This window comes from Mus musculus, chromosome 10 (assembly GCF_000001635.26).
Source record: "Mus musculus strain C57BL/6J chromosome 10, GRCm38.p6 C57BL/6J".
Classification (NCBI taxonomy): domain Eukaryota; kingdom Metazoa; phylum Chordata; class Mammalia; order Rodentia; family Muridae; genus Mus; species Mus musculus.
The window spans coordinates 111,279,587-111,298,060 of record NC_000076.6 but is presented as its reverse complement, the minus strand read 5'-3'; the positions used below and the strand labels follow the sequence as shown (position 1 = coordinate 111,298,060).

The 18,474-nt window shown below is 38.0% G+C and overlaps 1 protein-coding gene across 5 annotated transcripts in view; it reads right to left on the bottom strand.

The window, feature by feature from the left end:
• Positions 1-811: 811 nt before the first annotated feature.
• The window catches only part of Osbpl8 (oxysterol binding protein-like 8), a 132,508-nt gene continuing 114,845 nt past the window's right edge, over positions 812-18,474 (bottom strand). For 3 of the 5 annotated variants that reach the window (XM_006513637.3, XM_030245087.1, XM_006513638.2), the window contains 9 exons: positions 17,673-17,771; positions 15,837-15,934; positions 13,642-13,731; positions 11,809-11,945; positions 10,049-10,234; positions 9,281-9,368; positions 8,167-8,272; positions 6,468-6,570; positions 812-4,969 (listed from right to left, as the gene is read on the bottom strand). In XM_006513637.3, the coding sequence (XP_006513700.1) occupies positions 4,837-4,969; positions 6,468-6,570; positions 8,167-8,272; positions 9,281-9,368; positions 10,049-10,234; positions 11,809-11,945; positions 13,642-13,731; positions 15,837-15,934; positions 17,673-17,771 (1,040 nt within the window). In that variant the 3' untranslated portion in view covers positions 812-4,836. The remainder of the gene's footprint in view (positions 4,970-6,467; positions 6,571-8,166; positions 8,273-9,280; positions 9,369-10,048; positions 10,235-11,808; positions 11,946-13,641; positions 13,732-15,836; positions 15,935-17,672; positions 17,772-18,474) is intronic. The other 2 variants (NM_175489.3, NM_001003717.1) reach the window with 1 other exon arrangement.

Here is an 18,474-nt window from a genome sequence, read left to right as displayed (position 1 = left end):
TTAAAACAAACAAGTTGGTAAAACAAAACAAAACAAACAAAACCAAAAAAACCTTTAAAGTTCCGAGGTGGATAAGTTAGTTTTTGTACTGTTTCTAACTCGAAGTACAGCCAAGTATTTGTCATTTACTCACAAAATTCTCATGGTGGATCATTACCCAGGCTGTCATACCCACAAGAAATGAATGCAGAACAAAGCTGTCAATGTTAGCAGGAAAGTGATCTTGTAGATAGATATTCAATGACGTTTAACACTGACAGCAGTGTCCTTACCCCACACGGGCAAGAGGATTCTGAGGGACAAGTTAGAATGAGGTGAAAGGAAGACAAAATCATGAGTAAAGCCTTCCTGAGGTTTCCTCAATAACTCAGTAGTAAACGACCGGGAGGAGAACAGCATTTCAGTGTCTAATGATACTGCTTCAGTGTTTTTTCTTGGTTGCATTCATCACTGGACATTATCTTTAGACTGAAATAGTGGGATATTTCAAACATTTAAACAGTACAATCAAGTGCACTGTGTAGTCGTGATTCAGGAGGCTTTTACCTGAGAAAGACAGACCGCCTTTATTCTTACTGTGTAGTTTTTGGGGTCATTTAGATATGCTGAGCCTCATCTTTAATGTATAAAATATGTATAAACTCCACTTATTTTAAAAGAATATAAAGTATCAAGTAAAACATATATTAGAGATTGTCAAAATTCCTGTCAAGCCTGTACCCATCTTTTTCACACACACAATAAAAAATAAGAGGATTAATTTAGTACATTATGCATTAATACATTATATCAAGAGTCACTGGATCACAGATTGCTCTTTTAAAAAAGTTTATTTAGAATACCTACTTGTAGAAGTTAACATAATTTTACAGATCATTAGAAAAATTCTTTTCTCTCTGCAAACATGACAGGTTAGGAATAATAGATTAGAAATGTATACATTACAAAACCGCCTGTGACTATCTATACATTTACTATGCACCTTAAGAGAATTCTACAGTGTGCTGTATTTACACTGCAGGTGAGAACACACTTACATCCTATCATACAAAACTGACCAATGCTAGTGCTTGACTTTATAAACCCATTAACTGAAGTACTTAAAATTAAATCTATATTTAACATGCCAAAAGTGGAAATAAATTCAACTGAGGTTCTGTGGCTCATCATTCAAATGGTTCATGACATTTTTTCAAATAAAGATTATCAATATTAGCCGGGTGTGGTGGCACACACCTTTAATCCCAGCACTCGGGAGGCAGAGGCAGGCGGATTTCTGAGTTCAAGGCCAGCCTGGTCTACAGAATGAGTTCCAGGACAGCCAGGGCTACACAGAGAAACCCTGTCTCGAAAAAAACAAAAAACAAAACAAAACAAAAAAAAAAGAACATCAATATTATGATATTAAAATAATTTTATGATAAATAAAGAGGCTGATTTTTCGAAATACTTCATAAAGTATAGTCACATTCATTTTTGTCAAGGTTTTCCTGTGGCTCTCACTAAATATGTTAATCTTATTAATAAGACACTGGTCCTGTACAATGTTAACAGTCCATCTTCAATTAAAAACTGTAACAAAATAGTCCTTTAATTGTAACAAAAATTGGATATACTAAACCCACACAATACATAACAAAATGAAACCAAATTATGCAGTGGTGGCAGGTTATACATTTTAAAGAATCTCTTTATATGTAGTCAAATATGAAAGACATTGAAATGTAAACTTATTGAATTATGAAAGGTCTCTCCCACTGGGTCAAATCGGAAAATTTGTATAAACGAACATGTTCTTTATTTATATTTAATGTAATAGTCTACAGTCTCGTGTATGGCTCATCGCGTACGTATGCCATCATACCTGAAATAAGACAAAAACAAAAGCAAAACCAGACTATTTACTGCTGACTAGAAATGCTAAACACTGAAAAAAGATGAAGTTTTATACATTTGTTTTTTAAAATTTTGATGACGATATTCTTCAAAAAGTTAAAACTGCCTTCCACAAAATTCTGTGAATATGGCACAAGTTGACACCCGAAAACAGTGTGAATTCCATCAAAAAGGCACTGTCTACAATACTCAGAGCCATCTGACAAGTTTACTTCATTGATGTCTGAGTATGAATATATTTGAAATAGTTACTACACAAACCCTTATAAAAGTACGGCATTACTGTTTACATATTCTTCAGCTAGATAAAAGGAAACACAGTGACCCAGACAAATGACCCTTTTATGACAAATAAGCTACAAACACTTTGAACACATTATGGTTCTGTAACAAAAAACTAACAAAAATATTTCCTTAAAGGCACAAAAGCATGAAATATTAAATGAGGATTGTATCTCACAAGGCCAACTTTTTAAGGGAATGCAGCTGTCAACTGAGCTGTGACAAAGATGACCACTGCCGCTTTCCAAGTCATACTAGAGACAGAAGTGGTAGGAATTACAAGTTAAATCGATTGCTGCAGCACACTAACACCACACATGCCTGTTATTGTCTTGTCTTAGCCAGCAATATCTCACTAAATGGCAGAAAACTAAAGACATTTAACAACTGTGTCAATAATTGTGGTTATCTAAATTTTTATGTGAGAAAATGAAGTTTTGGATAGATGAAAAACAAAACAAACAAAACTGGTCATAGTCAGAAACCCTAGAAATCACAATGAGTTTTCAGCAAGTTTGGAACAGTTTGTCACATATACATTATGAATCCATTTATGAAGAAAGTTAACCCTTAGATCAGATTGTTCGAGGTCTGTCACACACTGGCTAAACTCAAGTTCAATTATATGTTGTTTAAAGGACTTACATATGAATCCTCCAATTCCTGAGTTTTGTGTTCAGTTCACAGAAAGAAACTCATACAACGAAAAGCATCAGAAAAGCATTTGATTGAACATAAGCTTTTAGTGTATAAGAAACAGTCACCCTGTTCATTAGTTTCTGACTCCTTGGGTAAGGATCCATTAACATAAGCTCTAAAGTGAAATTAAAAAAAAAAACCCAACAATTACCTTTCCAGTCGTGGATATCAACACAAATAAAGCACTGTTCAGATCACAAACAACACAAAGGATTTAGAAAGAGCTCTAAGGCATGTCACCAACAATTTTACATTACAGGGTTTAACAATGAAAAGACTTTTCGTGATCAACCAATCAAGTTATATATAATATAAATTAATAGTAATTTAAAATCATATAAAGATCAAATTGTACAATATTTACAAAATATCACATCAATGAATAGGCAGTTGAGCATAATATTGGTAGTAGAATATGAATACAAACAATATATTGACAAATATGAAATATAACCCAAAACTCCATAATGAAATACTGGATACAGGTACATCTTGCTTATGCTGTTAAAAGTTTAAAATATTTTCATATGAAATACAGCATTGTTTTGCTAACACCACACTGTAAAAGGCTGTTCATAGGAACATAAGGACACCTGTATTCATCAGAAGAGGCTTTCAGTGTGAGCACTGCAGCTGTCCTCTCACAGCAGAGTTAGCTTTCCTTGTAGCTCAATCTCTTCTCAGCTGAAGGCCGATGCAGCCAACAGCAGCTCTTTCTTAGTTGTCACTCAACAAACCCTTCTAAAACCTGTAGTTTGAACAATCTACATTTTATGATGTTTCAAAACTTAACTACCTTTTAAAGAAGTGTTTTTGATAATAATAAATATTTATGTAAAAACACAATTATTAAACTGAATAAATAGGCAAAACCTCTTAGGAACAAATCTGCCTGAGCAGAGCAGAAAGACTTGTACAGAACTGGCTTGCCACAGGATGATGGGAGGAGATGACAAACTTCATAACTTGACATTCTCCAATGCTCAACTTATTGCACATTTAAGCAATTTTATTTTAATGTTTTAAAGGCCACTGCAATCTGTTCTTACCACCTTTTTTGACTTTTGAAGTAAGATATTACATTTTTCTCTTCTATTTACTCCTTGAGTACTCTTGTGTCTAAATGAAAGCTAAAAAGTTTTTCATAAAGAAAACACCGAATCATCAGGATTTCACATAACCTACTTAAACACCTCTGACCGTTCCTTTTCAGCAAGTGCTTAAGTTGGGATTGTAACATATAGATCCATGTAGCTGCTTACCAGTCTTTAATAGTGAGATATATATATATACACACACACATAACTATGTATTCACCTATATCTGTAACATTAAATGCTAGGGGTTAGAAAATCTTGTGTAAACTCTTAAAAATTTTCTACTTGTCCCTTACAATATATTAATTCTGATCACTCACGTATTTTTTCTTGGTGTATCTAAGAAGACTAACTGAACTAGGTAACTTGGAGATGGTTTTAACAGTATAATGTATTGACATTACTCATAATATGTCTATTATCTACCATTTTCCCACTGTAATTCCCTAATGAAAGTTATATGCCGGTCTTCTGAAGACAATAGTTGACCCTAGATGTATTTATAGGAGTGACGGCATCTTTGTTATGAACACTGGTATCAGAATACGTCACAGCACACTGTAGAACACAGGAACTGCTGTCAGGGAAGAGCTCTTTATACACACGTGGGTCTACGATACTCACGTGTAGGCACAGTCTCATACAAGTGTTCTGGCACTTAACACACAGCCCATTGTAGTAACCAAACACAGTAGCTCTTGTTTTGGGTTAAGGATAAAAGATGTGAAAAGTAGGTAGACATTTCTACATTTATCTCCTAGTTTTGTTTGTTGTGATGCTTTAATAAAGAGCAAGCCAATTTGAACAATGGTCCCAGATCACATCTAATCTTTCTTGTTCATGGATTCAATGTTGAGAACTTCTACTTAAATATAAAGTTTATTATGACTTGAAGCAAAATCAGAAGGAAAATGACGAAGTAGTCTTTCTGTTGCAGAAAATAATCTGTAGCAGGTGTACTTGAAAGTAAATGATTTCGAAGAGCCATAATATTTCTGCAAAATAAGCAACAATACATTTTATAATTATTTTTAGAAACATTACCATAAAACATCACGATTATAATGTTATCTGACTGTCACAAGGTATCTAGTTATATTACCTAAAGTAACCAGCTCAGTCAACTACAGCCCTGAGACTGAGAGTGCCAGGCTTCAGGCTAGGATGCTGCAAGTTCACTAAATCAAGCTTATTACTGTATGATTCCATGTCAAACATAGTCATCAGAGTTTAATGATCCAGAAATATTTCTTCTATTTTAATATAGTGTATAAATATAATTTTATATAACAGAAATTACATAAATATAAATAAAATATAATACACATTTATCTTTTCTATTACAAGAGTGGTTTTAAGAAGAACATTTGCTCTTTAGTTGGTTAAGTTTCTTTTATCTTTAATTGTGAGACAAGAGCGGAGTAAAAATTCCAAATTCTTTAAGAAAAAGTAATGGAACAAGTTTTTCTTAACACTGTCAAACTGAAGAATATTCAAGAGCCTTTTTTTATGCTACAAACTGTGAATTTAGTAATAAGATATACTTATAGAGTCTTCAAAAGGAGCTGACGAGTGAATTAACATGACTTCTTTGGAAATGTGCTATGAAGAAAAGAGGGCAAAAGCAACCAAGTAGGCTTATACAGATACTTAAACTGTATAATGTGAACACCATTTCAAGGCCTGGTACTACTCAGGGTGCACAGGCCGTCCTGCCGGCTCTGAAGAAGTGAGCAGTCCGGCGGGACCAAGAGCACTTACAGGAGCAACTCAGGGGGCTCTGAAGGAAGGAAGGTCGATGAAGTTAGGCAAGCTCCCGTGCAGGGCAGGCTAAATCATCAGAATGTTACAGAAAAGGTGACAGTGGAAAGCAATCTAATGGATAGGCTGGGTTTTTCGAGACAGTGCCCCCTGGAATGCTCTACTCAGCCCAGGCAGATGTGTGCCTGCCTGTCCTCCTGAGCACTGTGAGGGGAGGCCTGCAGGCCTCAGACTACACATGGAAACGCTCACACAGCTAGTCTCCATAATGGACAGGAAGGGGCCGGAGCTTCTTCCCTCTAGGCCCACGGTTAAGAGTTAGTAACTGTTAGGTGCTCGATTATGGGATGGCTGGGTCCCAGGGCAGTGACTGTTCTGCTATGCATGTATTTCAGTGAAGAAATGGCATAGTACAATCGCAGATTAGCCATACACAGAGGGGATGGCAGGAGCAAGTTAGCCTGCCGGCTTTCTCAGAAACAACTCTTCCTGCACATGGACCCCAGCCACATCCCCAGCATGCCATTAGCAGTAGAGCACCCTACCCTCAGAGAGAGCAAACCCTAGTGACTCCATCCTTCTGTATGGACGTAGGTCAGTATGGGAGGCATCTTCAAGTTTGAGAGTTCAGGCAACAGAGGCGGAGTTATGAAAACACAGTGCATGATTTCCTGTAACAAGGTCTGACTGTCTGCACTCTTACGACTCTTACGCCACTGTCAGAGGCCTTACCTTTTAATCTCTTCCTGTGTCTGCTTTATAGACTCAATGGAACTCTGAATGTCTCCCAGGTCTATCCCCTTCTTCCTTCGTGTACTTGGTTTTACAGATTGAGCTAAAAGACATTTAGAATCAAGTTGTAGGCACAATCTATAGTTAAATTTAATGACTTGCATAATAACAATCTTTCTAAGCATTGGTTTGGATGGCCCACAGACTAATAAAATAAATATAAATTTCTGCAGTTTTAAGTATTAAACATTTCATATATCAAAACTAGAACACCGAATAGAGTAGTGAGGAAATTAATTTGTGTAATCAGTTTTATTTTTTTTAATTTACTAAAACAAGCAAAAAATAATCCACTTAACATCTGTATTAACAGGGCTGAGGAGGTGGCTCAGTGGCTAACGCACTGGCTGCTGTTCATTTCCCAGCACCTACATGGCAGCTCGCAGCTGTCTGTAACTTCATTTCCAGGGGCTCAAAAAGCCTCACACAGACATACATGCAGGCAAAACACCAATGCATAGCAAACAAAAATAAACAAATGTCTACACATCCGAATTCCTTTGGGAAGATACTGCTGTCTTCCCTGGCCCGCTGGCCCGGATCTGGAGAGGGCGCCACTCTGAGCTCCCTTCCCCTCTAGCACTCTTGTTCCTTTCAGTTCTTTCCCACCTCTGTGTGCATCTGGTTCTCAGGGTTTCCTGATCTAAACTGAGGATCATGGGATTGCCCCCACTCCACTGCTGTAAGGCATCAAGTGGGCAATAGATATTAGCAGGCACATTACAGGTAATACAGTGGCAGGCACTGAGAAGAGAGGCAGTTAGAGTTAGAAATATCTGTACATTCCAGAGGTGAACATCCCACACACCCATCCTCCAGGCTCCCTGACCTTACACAGGCTAACTCATTCCGAGGGCAAGCTGGCCTCAGTCTCCTGTGCTGTACAGTGACACTCAGTCTCTTTCTGCCATCACCCACCCCATGCCCCAAGCCTAGGGTCACAGGCCACGGAGACTTAGAAACTCATCCATTCCCCTCCCCTGGCCTCATCTCCCTTTCTGGTAAGGCCCTCTTCACGGAGCATCTAATGGACTCACTCACTACTTAGCCCTCTAGTGTCACCACTGCACGTAAATCAGGCTCCCAGCTTCCTGTAAACTCAAGACACTGTGTTGAAAGTAGATTGAAGACATTTTTTTTCAGTTTCCTACAATGTCAAAGGTGTTACCTTAATCCCTTCTTAACTGTATCCAATATAGTTGAAGTCAGTTCACACTATATCTGACTTGGTCAAGACACTATTTAATCTAGTTGTCCATGACTTTTCCATATTTATATTCTCATTTGTCAGTGACTTCCAAATACTACTAGCTTATTTAGGAATGAGAAACTCTTTTGAAACATGAAGTGACTCAACACTAAGAATCTATGCCTTGAACTCAGTCATCAACTCCTGACCGCCATGCAGAGGGGCTGCTCCTGCAGTGTACGGCTGGCTCATGTGCAGCTTCTGTTCACCACCTCCCGTGTCTTTTCTTCAGTGACTATAAGCTGATTGATTGCCATCCATAATCCAATCAGTATTCACGCCCACTCACTGTTTGTACATCCTCGAGTTACATATACCCAACAGCAGAGTAAAAGATTTACTTAAAATGCCCCCCAGTGACAGTGACCAGTCTCTGACTCATATCTTTACCTTCACTTCCAGAGGAATCCTGGATGTCAGGTTCTGGGGAAGAATAGCCTTTTACCACTTTCTTCTGCTGCCTTGTTGGTTTATGTTTCATTTTTGGAACACTAACCTGAAAAAAAGTATTTATTATGTGAATTTTCACTATAACCTGGAATTATACCATGTGCACTTGCACATACAGCTGGCAAACCATCGATGGGGGCAATGCTTGGGAATGAAAGTGTGGACAGTCTCGTGACATTTAACAAGATACGATGCATTCAGCAAGCAACCCTCCTAGCTGAGTTTACATGAGTACTAAGACTAAACATGGAGAAATCTATGAAGTAACTTCCCTCCCATTCCTGACCTATATACACAGAATTTCTCCTTCCTTCACTGCTGCATGTGGCCAGTGTGTATGCTCTTCACCTTTGCGTCTATACAGACACAAATACATCCATACAACTTGTGTTCTGTCCCAGAGCATCGCCAGTGTTTTATACAGCAGAGTTTAAAACACATTCTTATGTTGTTCTCTATGTTGAACATACCCACTGGATGATGTTAGGTTACTTGGGTAAAGCAAAAGGAGTTTATGGCAAACTGTCTTGTACCTACTTAAATCTATTGGTAGTTTCCTTTAGGAAGTTCCCCATTATAGTACTTTTCAGCTCTTCTATTCTGTTTGATTCCTTTGTATAACATCTTATTATTGACAGTCTCAGGATTGAGTGCTTCTATCTACATGCGCCTTCTAGGTAGCAAGTGTCCTGATGGGCAATGTGTGCACACATGCTGTCTACTTTGCCCTTTCTGGACTCAGGGACTTATGCTGGAACACAGACCTCACAAGACTGTAGTTGTGCTCAGGAAGATGTGAGGCAGGCACCCCTACAATGCTTTGAAGCCTTTTCTTGGTCCTTTATCCCCTTAGTTGCTCAAATGTTTCAATATTTGGAGAGTTCTGGTAGTTTTTGCTTTTTTTTTTTTTTAATGTCTCTTTGGGGTGTTAAGAGCTGCCTGTTATGTCATTTTACTTACCTAAAATTTTAAAATTGAAACCTAACTGCCAAGGATACTAAAGATTTAGCAAATTGATAAGCCTATAGGATCTAGCTACGTTTATGTTACATACCATTGGAGTGCGATGTTTCACTTTGGTCTGGATAACTCCATCTTTTTCAAATTGTATCATATCATTAAGTGGGTCCCATGGTCGAGTACTAAATTAAAAAAAAAAGAAATTAAATAGCTATAGAACTTAGTTTCTTATTAGATTCCATTAAGTAATTACAAATGCTGTTTTAATTTCAAGATTTTCTGTATCAAATCTTCTGATTCTTAGCTTATTTGGAAGAGTACTATCCTAGAGCGTAAGTGAATACTAGAACATCAAGCTTAAAATCTCACGCCACCAAGCAAGGTGTATGACACACCCCTTTAACCTCAGCACTGGGAAGGCGCAGGTGGATCTCTGAGCTCAAGTCCAGCCTGGTCTACATATCGAGTTCCAGACAGCCAGAGCTATCTCAAAAAACAAAACAAAACAAGATGAATGAATAAGCAAAAATAAAAATAAAATTTCACTTTATGGGCTGAAGAGGTAACTTAGTAGTTAAGGGCAATTACTGCTCTTGCAGAGAACCTGAATTCGGTTCCCAGCATCCAGATAGTGGCTCACAACCATCCTCAAGTCTAGTTCTGGGACTTACCACTCTTCTGACAGTCATGGTCTCCTGTACATACCTGGTACACACCAACTCACAAGGCTCATACAATACACATGAAAATTTACATCTATAAAAATAACATTTCACACTAATTCATAGGTTGATAATAAATATACTAGAAATTTAAAGGCAATAAGTTATGTATTTTTTAAATAAACGTTTAACTTACTTACTCTGAAAACTTATAGTGCCATTCTCCAGTGAGTGGGTCAAGTTCAAATAACTTACAAACCCACTCTTGAGTTTTTGTTTTTCGATCTCTGGCAGCTTGTCTTTGAGCTTCTTCCAGAACATACTTTTCTTGAGTAGCTTCCGTTTGGTCTTTGGCATTTATAGCTTTTGTCACTCGTTGCCAGAGTCTAATATACATGTAGAAATAATATTTTTAAAAATCAACCAGAAAATGAAATATATACAGATTTTTATTTTTTGTTGCGAGTAAATACTGCTTGTGCGGCTTTTGACAATGTTTCTGCTCATAAGCTTAGAACGAAACCCAGTGCCTTAAAGCAGAAACACTACGAAGCTCTTCTTGCAAGAGAAACAATTACATGCATTCCTAAACACACAGTGAAAACTGTTGTCCGAGGCTGACAGGAAGAGAGAGAAGGAACTCCCCGAAGTCCTCCGCATTTTTAAGTAGCTCCATAGATGATTCTGGCACACACTCCTAGACATCAGGATGATCCACCAAAAAAATCTTGGGTGAAGGAATTATCAGAGAACTTTTAAATTAAGTTTCTAGGACCAGGCCAAAGATAGACTTTTTAACTGCTTTCTAGATTTGCATACACCAATGCTGCTGAGAACCACACTAATTTAACCAAAAATTGCATGAGAAAATGATTTCCCTTATTAAAATTTACCTTCTTTCAGCAGTGAAGTAAGAGCATAACACCACCTGTGTCTCACCTGGTTGAGAGGGACCATGTCACAACTGGAAGAGGCTTTGAAATTTGTTACACATTCTATTTAGCTGGTAAAAAAAAAGGTTTCTTTTTCTAAGTCTTACTATCTCATGCTTAAAATATGTAAGCTTGCCCAGTATAGTCCCAGTATTGGGAAGTAGAGACAAGAAGATCAGTAATAATAGTTCATGGTCAATCTCAGCTATATAGAAAATTTAAGGCCACTTTGCTCTGGATAAAACTCTGTATTAAAAAAATAAAAAATATTGAATTACATATACATATCAAAATGGATGTATGTGTTGATTACATGTCCCTTGGGACAGAAAGCATCATGTAACTTTTACACCAGAGATAGAATTTAAAAATGGATGCATACACATTTTCCAATGCTGACAACCTTGACTGTCTGTAGAAAATAAAGTACACGTAGACTTGAGCATGGAAGCAGGACCGCAGAGTAAGGACTCACGGGGATCACATGTGCACTAAAGCAGCATTTCCACAGAACTCTTAATGAGGAGTTACAAACAGCAACTTTATCCAAGGCTGAGAGTTCTAGAAAGAATTTCCTGACTTAATAACATAATCTATGGTAGTGCCAATTAATTTAAATCCTTTAGAAGCCAGGACATCAAGTGGCAGTACTTGTTTCAGAGGACAGAAAATGTAGGCTTTGTACTCTTCCCTTCCTTCACTTTCCAGCCTAAGCCAGATTAGAAAGCACAAGCCAGGCGGAGGCTGAGAGCCACTGAGAGCTCCTGTAATTGTATGCAAACAAAAATTAAAGCACTGGAGTAGAAGAGAAAAAGGAGGACATTTTAGCTCTGTGCTACAGAGAGATAAGGTGATCTGTGAAGTTTCGTGTGTCACATACACCAACCCAGAATGCTTCCAACCCCACAAATGACAAACTCTCTTGCAGAGTTAACAGTACAGAAGACAGAATATAGTGTGACTACACTGTTTTGCAACTCAAAATACTCCTTAATTTTCATGAAGTTAGCTAAAAATGGTGTACTTACTTCTCTGATTCGAAATCATCCTGTTCTTCAAACTTTACAGTGTGCCTTATTAATCTCCACTGTTTAATGTCAGGAGTTGGATTCCAGAAAATCTCTGAGTTATCAGTCTTTTTGTCATTAATGAAAACTTCACTATCCTATATTTAAAGGAATTCAACATTAATAAAGTTTATTTTTACTTAGGAGAGGATCACACAGTATAGTAATACACTAACAAATTCTTCCTGCTGATGAATTCTATTAAAAAAATATCCTAAAACAAATGTTAACTAGTACATTTCTCAAAATCCCAAATTCTTTCCAGTTGTATAAAAAATAGGGTGGCAGCAAAGAAAGTTCATGAGATTTTTTTAAAAGTTTTACTTAACAAATTTCAAATATTACAGGCAAAGCTCAAGATGTTCACCTGAACTGTCAAAGAGAGCACAGCGTTTGCAGTCCATGTGACGCGGTACACAATGAGGAAATCAAATTCCTGAAAAGCATGCCAGGCTTTCTTAGCATTAAAAATTGAACACAGTCTTAGACACTTTGTTTTTAGAACAACTATTTGTCAAGCTGTGGTGGCACATGCCTTTAATCCCAGTGCCCAGGAGGCAGAGGCAGGCACATCTCTTGAGTTTCATACCAGCCAGGGCTGCAGAGTGAGACCTTGTCTCAAAATAAAAATAAAGTGACAAGATGGCTTTACCAATATTCCAAATAATATTCAGATAGGAAGTCAATTAAAACATTTTGCAGGGACCAGGGAGATGGTTCTATGGGTAAAGGCATTTGCCACCAAGCCTGATGACTTATTCCTGACACCCATATGGTAAAAGGAAAGAACTGACCATGCAGGCATGTGCGCACACACACACACACACACACACACACACACACACACACACACACACAAACACACAGAGGCAGAATTTAAAAAGCCATTTTGCAGAAGCTATGTAGCCATTGGGTGAGTCCCTAAATCTCTCTTCATTTTTCACTTTTTCTTTTTTTTGCTTATTATAATACAGAATAGCATATACTAAGTGAAAATACATCTAAAAACATACCACAATTTATTTCAGACCCTTAAGCGCCTTGCAAGAAAATATATAAATGTGAATCTAGGTTGGCAGAGAGGTAAATCAAAGCTATTATTGTTAAACACTTTCCGATCTCCTACAAAAGAAAAACCTCTCAACCTGGGCAGTGCTGTCCAGGCAAAGTGCCAGGGCACAGGTCTCAGCTCCCTGCTTTCTTTATGCTAATGCTTCCATGTTCTGGGCTCCTTTCCTCCCTTTTCAAGTGGAGGCATCTTAGATCTGTGTCAGAAAGGTGGCTCAGCTGGTGAGGTACCTGCCACCAACTCTCATGGCCTAAGCCTGACCCCTGGAACCCTATTGTAGAATGAGAGTGCTGGCTTGTGTTGTTGTCCTCTGACTTCCACGTATGTGCCATGGCATATGTACAGATACATAGATACACACACACACACACATTCTCTCTCTCTCTCTCTCTCTCTCTCTCTAAATAGATGAAGAATATGAATGCGTATCTTTGTACCCACTTCATGAAGTTCAACTAAGTATTAATAAGTATGGATAAATAAGAGTTACATTCTTAACAATGAACATAGTAAGCAATTGTCATAACTGACAGCTACTTCTATCCATTTAAACGTTTTAGGAACAAAACATTATACAAAACAAAGTGCTACTGGCAACAGAACAATACCAAAATACCAGCTTCTAAGATAAAGTTTATTTAACTGCGTTACTTTTACAATATGACTGCCCGTTTTCTCTATCAGATAAAATTATTTTTATAATGCTAACATATAACAATACTTACCCAATGGCCTTCCAAAGTAGCTAGGACTTCTTTTCCCAATTTAAGTTTCCCTGATATTTGGTTAACATAATCACTACTCCCTAGAAATGGCTTTTAAAAAAAGAAAGTATTGAGCATTTTAGTTTATATTTACATACATTGTAGATAACCACATTTCAAAAAATTATAGTTACCATACTCTTGAAAGTAAAAACAGTGAATTCCTGACTCAAATTTCAGTTAGAGACTTTTAAGGAAGATAAATTTTAATTACGACTGTGTAAAATACAGCTAAAAACAGACTATGAAATCTAACTAAGTTAGAAAGATGGCGCAGGTATAAAGACCACAGCCTGTGGTCTGGAGTGCTATTCTCGCCAAACCTCCAGGACTGTGTCCTGTCCAGACGGCAATGTGTTGTTGAGAGAAACCCCTCAGAAGACTGAGGGAATTAAAAAATTAAAAAAAAAAAATCTTTCCAAAAAAAATTAGAAGAAAAATACAATATTGCCTAAAGTGTCTCCTCAGAGAGAAAGCTTTGATGCTTTGATGCTTCCTGACATCAGAATCGTCCAAGAGCACTCGGGATGCTCCGGCGAGTGTCACCACATGTGTAAGAACAGGCAAGGCAAGGGACACTGCAGCACATAATACTTCCGAGTTCCTTTTCATTAGAAAAGAGATTCCAGTCACTGAAATACCAACATGGAAGCAGTTAACAACAGCTATCATTATAGCTCCTATTTTTATTTGAACACAGTGTACTAGATAATAACTGACATTGTGAAAAGGATTCAACATTCCCTTTTGTTGACAGAATTTTCTAACGGTGGCTTCAACAGTGCCTACTCATTTCCTCCCCCGCCCCACACCCTTCTTCAGTGAGATCTTGCCACCTCCTGAGAAGTACAGTAAATATCCCCTCTTCCCCTGGGCTTGGGTGGGTGGGTAAGTCTTCAATAGAAGCTAGCAGAGATTTGCAAATTTGGCTTCTAAGTCTAGTAATGGAAGGCAGCTGAGTTCTCACCTTGCTACCATGACACTCATATTTGGAAACCTTTGCTGCTAAGGAAGACCTCCAGCTGCTGTACAGCGGCCATGCTCTCAGGAAGCTACGTCCCATGGAAAGGCCACAGGAAAGAGTGCTCAGCATGGCCTTTCAGGCGGCAGACTCATAAGGGGACCAAGTCTTTAGAAGGTTCTGGTCTCAACTAATCACTCATATTTTCCAAGACTTCCTGGTGCTCAACACTTTCTGAGACAAGCCATCTCTAATATGCCCCGTACAAATTTTTGGCATATAAATATGATGAGCACACGGTTATCCATAAGCATGGAAGTTCAAAGTAATTTTTTACACAGAAATAATAACTAATCTAAAATTGTCTTACTGTACACAACCCGAGTCTCATTCATTTCTCCCTTCTGGGGTTTTGTGAAGCAGTGTTTTAATTCACAGAGATAATTCAGACACTTAAGTCCTATTTCCTCTATAGCACCAGGTTTTACCATTAAAATTAACAAAAGGAATGGTGGCGTTAATGTTAATTTATCTCAGGTTGTACCAAGATACTCACAGAGAATGCCCTCGGATGGATTTCTCTTTGACCTGACATAAATCATGCTTTTTATTTAGTTCTTATTTCACAACTAAACTTTTTCCCTTCAGTATTTACAGCACAGCTTCCCTTAGTTAGGAAATACCACTGACAGGAAGAGGACCAGCTCAGGACTCCCAAGTTCTCAGCACAAAGGAGACTTGTTTTCCCCAGAGGGACAGAGGGCAGGGATAAGGGACAAAGATAGGAGACAGAAGAAGAAGAAGAAGGAGAAGGGGGAAGGGAACACGGAGAAGGGGCTGGGTTATCTGTTTGAAAATGGGACAAAGAACTGCCTCTGGACAGAGAGAAGACAGATGTGGCACACAGAAAAATGGCAGTTTGTGAAGATATAGTGGAAACCCGTGTTAGGATGAGGTGTTTAATGATAATTGGGCTTGTTAATTAGATGACCCAAAGGGGTCTTTTGGTAGCTGGGACCTTGATAGGCAGCCTCAGGAGGAGGTACTGACCCAAATATGGGAACAGACCTTGGTGGCTGGCTTTAGGAATGCAACGTAGCGGTTTTTAATAAGAAGGAGGAAATGGAGAGATGGGCAAGAACTGCAGGGCCACATGTCCAGTGGGCTAGTGTTCCTTCAACCTCCTTTTACCAACCTTTAGTTTAAATTCAAGTATCGCACTGTATCCAGTCTTCTGACAGGTAATATTGACAGTTCCACCAAGCTCCAGGGTCATTGTGCCATAAAGAATTCCTAAAGAAAAAAAAATGACAAAAGTGGAGGACAGAGACACTGATGTACAACAGGCAGCGTTAGGTAACTTTATCCTTCTAGCAGAAACCTGCCATCTAAGGGCACTCTGTCTCACTCAGTAAAAAGCTGGGGCTGGAGAGATGGCTCAGAGGGTCAGAGCACTACTGACTGCTCTTCCAGAGGTCCGGATTTCAAATCCTAGCAACCACATGGTGGCTCACACCATCAGTAATAAGATCCGATCCGACGCCATCTTCTGGTGTGTCTGAAGACAGCTACAGTGTACTTAAATATAATAAATAAATAAATCTTTTTAAAAAATTTAAAAAACTGCAACAGATATAAAGCCTGTTTTAGAACATTAGAAAGTGTATTCATACTATGTTTAGCAATTTTACAGGCTCTATATTTAAAGTGCACCTGCTGCCAGACCTTAGGCTCTGAGTCGTATCGCTGGGACCCCCAAGGTAGAAGGAAAGATCGTATTCCTAAAGGTTACACTCCAACCTCCACATATACACAGGAAGTATACTAAACCTTTCTAACAACATGGGCAATCCTCAAATCAGTACCCTCAGAGCTTGGTGGTAATTCATGGACATGCTTGGGAGTAAGCTCAGTGGAGGTAGAACTGGGCCCACTGTGCGGTTTTGATGCCCATACTGTAAAAAAAAAAGTCGTTCTGCAAAATATTTTCGTTATGTGTTTTGCACTTTTGTGCTTTTTTTGTTGATGATTTTGCTGTTGGAAACTGATTCAGTGCAATGCTGAGATACTGGGTATAGTGTTCTGGAGTACAAGGTCATGACGACCCTTACAGAGGGAGATTTGCTTATGCTTCATTCAGTTGAGCTAAAGTGTTAGTCAAGCACGCATCAGTGATGGAAGGAACACTGAATAAAATGCCCTCAATACAAGCACACATAATACAAGATTTATGTGCTTCTTAGTAGATGAAGTACTGTGACAAGAGACTCCAAACAATGCAAACTTATCACTTTCTCTAGAAACAATGGCTCTGTATGTGATAGCAAACAGACAATATTAACTTCTGAGAGGACACAGACAATGGAATGTTGTTTCTCATACTTATTTGGTCATGGAACTCCCCTTTTATAAAAAATTAACGAAACTTGGCAACACAGAAAACAAATGTTATCTTCTTTTATGAATCATTCTATCCCCATGCTCTAACCTTATTTTTCTCTAAGCAATACACTACTTTGGGAGAAAAAAAATCCCCATTGCTTGTTGGGCATTTATGTAATAAATGGTATAAAATTTTAAAATTCTTATTCATTTGAAATTGTAGTTATTTTATTTCACTCCTATTTTAAGAACTGTAAGCCAAGCTCTGAGCATTATCTGGCCTCCTGCCAATGTAAAGTAGGCATTGTAGCCCCCACTAGTGATCTCAACAAGAGGGAGTCTGAGGCAGGAGGATCCTGACTTTAAGGGCAGCCTGAGCTACACAGTAAGGCTATGACTCAGAAACTGTCAAATAGAGTGACGAAAACAAATTCCATTATTATAAATCAGTTTCTTAAGGATTGCATCACAAAAAAGGTAAGTGTGTGAGAATGACTTCACCATTGAAGTAGCCAGCAAACAGCAATATGCTCATATAACTATGAGCCAAAGTTTTTAAATAGGTACTTCTCAGTTCAAATGTAACAAATTCCAGTCACAAAAATTTCCTTACAAAAATGCTGTAAGAAACACCTGCTATAGGAATTACCTTTACAGTGAGCATATGGCATTGTCATGACGTAATCTTCACCTCTGTTCAAGAAAGTTAACCGGGCTTCTCCCTCCAATATGGCAGATAACGAGTTTCCTAAAAAAAAAAAAAAAGTACTAAATCTCACAAAACGAGTGCAACCAATTCAAAACAAAGTATACTTGGGACATCTACATTCCTTCAGTAGAAATATTTAAAATATCTTAATCTCATTACATGTGCCAAGGCACATATTCAGCACCTTATAACTAAAGCATTACTTGATTCATAGTCTCAATCTTATAAGATTTGATTTTTTTCTTTTGTTTTTTGTTTGCTTGTTTGTTTTTTGAGACAGGGATTCTCTGTGTATCCCTGGTTGTCCTAGAACTGACTTTGTAGACGAGGCTGGCCTCAAACTCAGAGATCCACCTCTGCCTCCCAAGTGCAGGTAATAAAGCCATTTATGCATTTAGCCAGGATGTGCCCCCATCGCCTAGACAAAATGAGTATTTCCAAAAGGCATACTTAACTATTTGTTTAGTTAAATCAAATGAAAAAAAAAATCCCATCATGACTAAGTCACAATATAGGTAACTCTAAAGTTGTAACTATTTATAATTGATTCAATAATTATTTAAATGCTTTAAAATTATGCAATATTCAAGTGATAAAATGCCATAGTGATTTCTTCTAGCTTGGGTCTCATGTTTTTTTCTTTCCTTAACATCTGGATCTTTAATGGGGCATAATTAATGTACAATGAACAGGCTATTTTAAGCATTAAGTATGATAGTATGTGGTACTACATAGAGGAGTC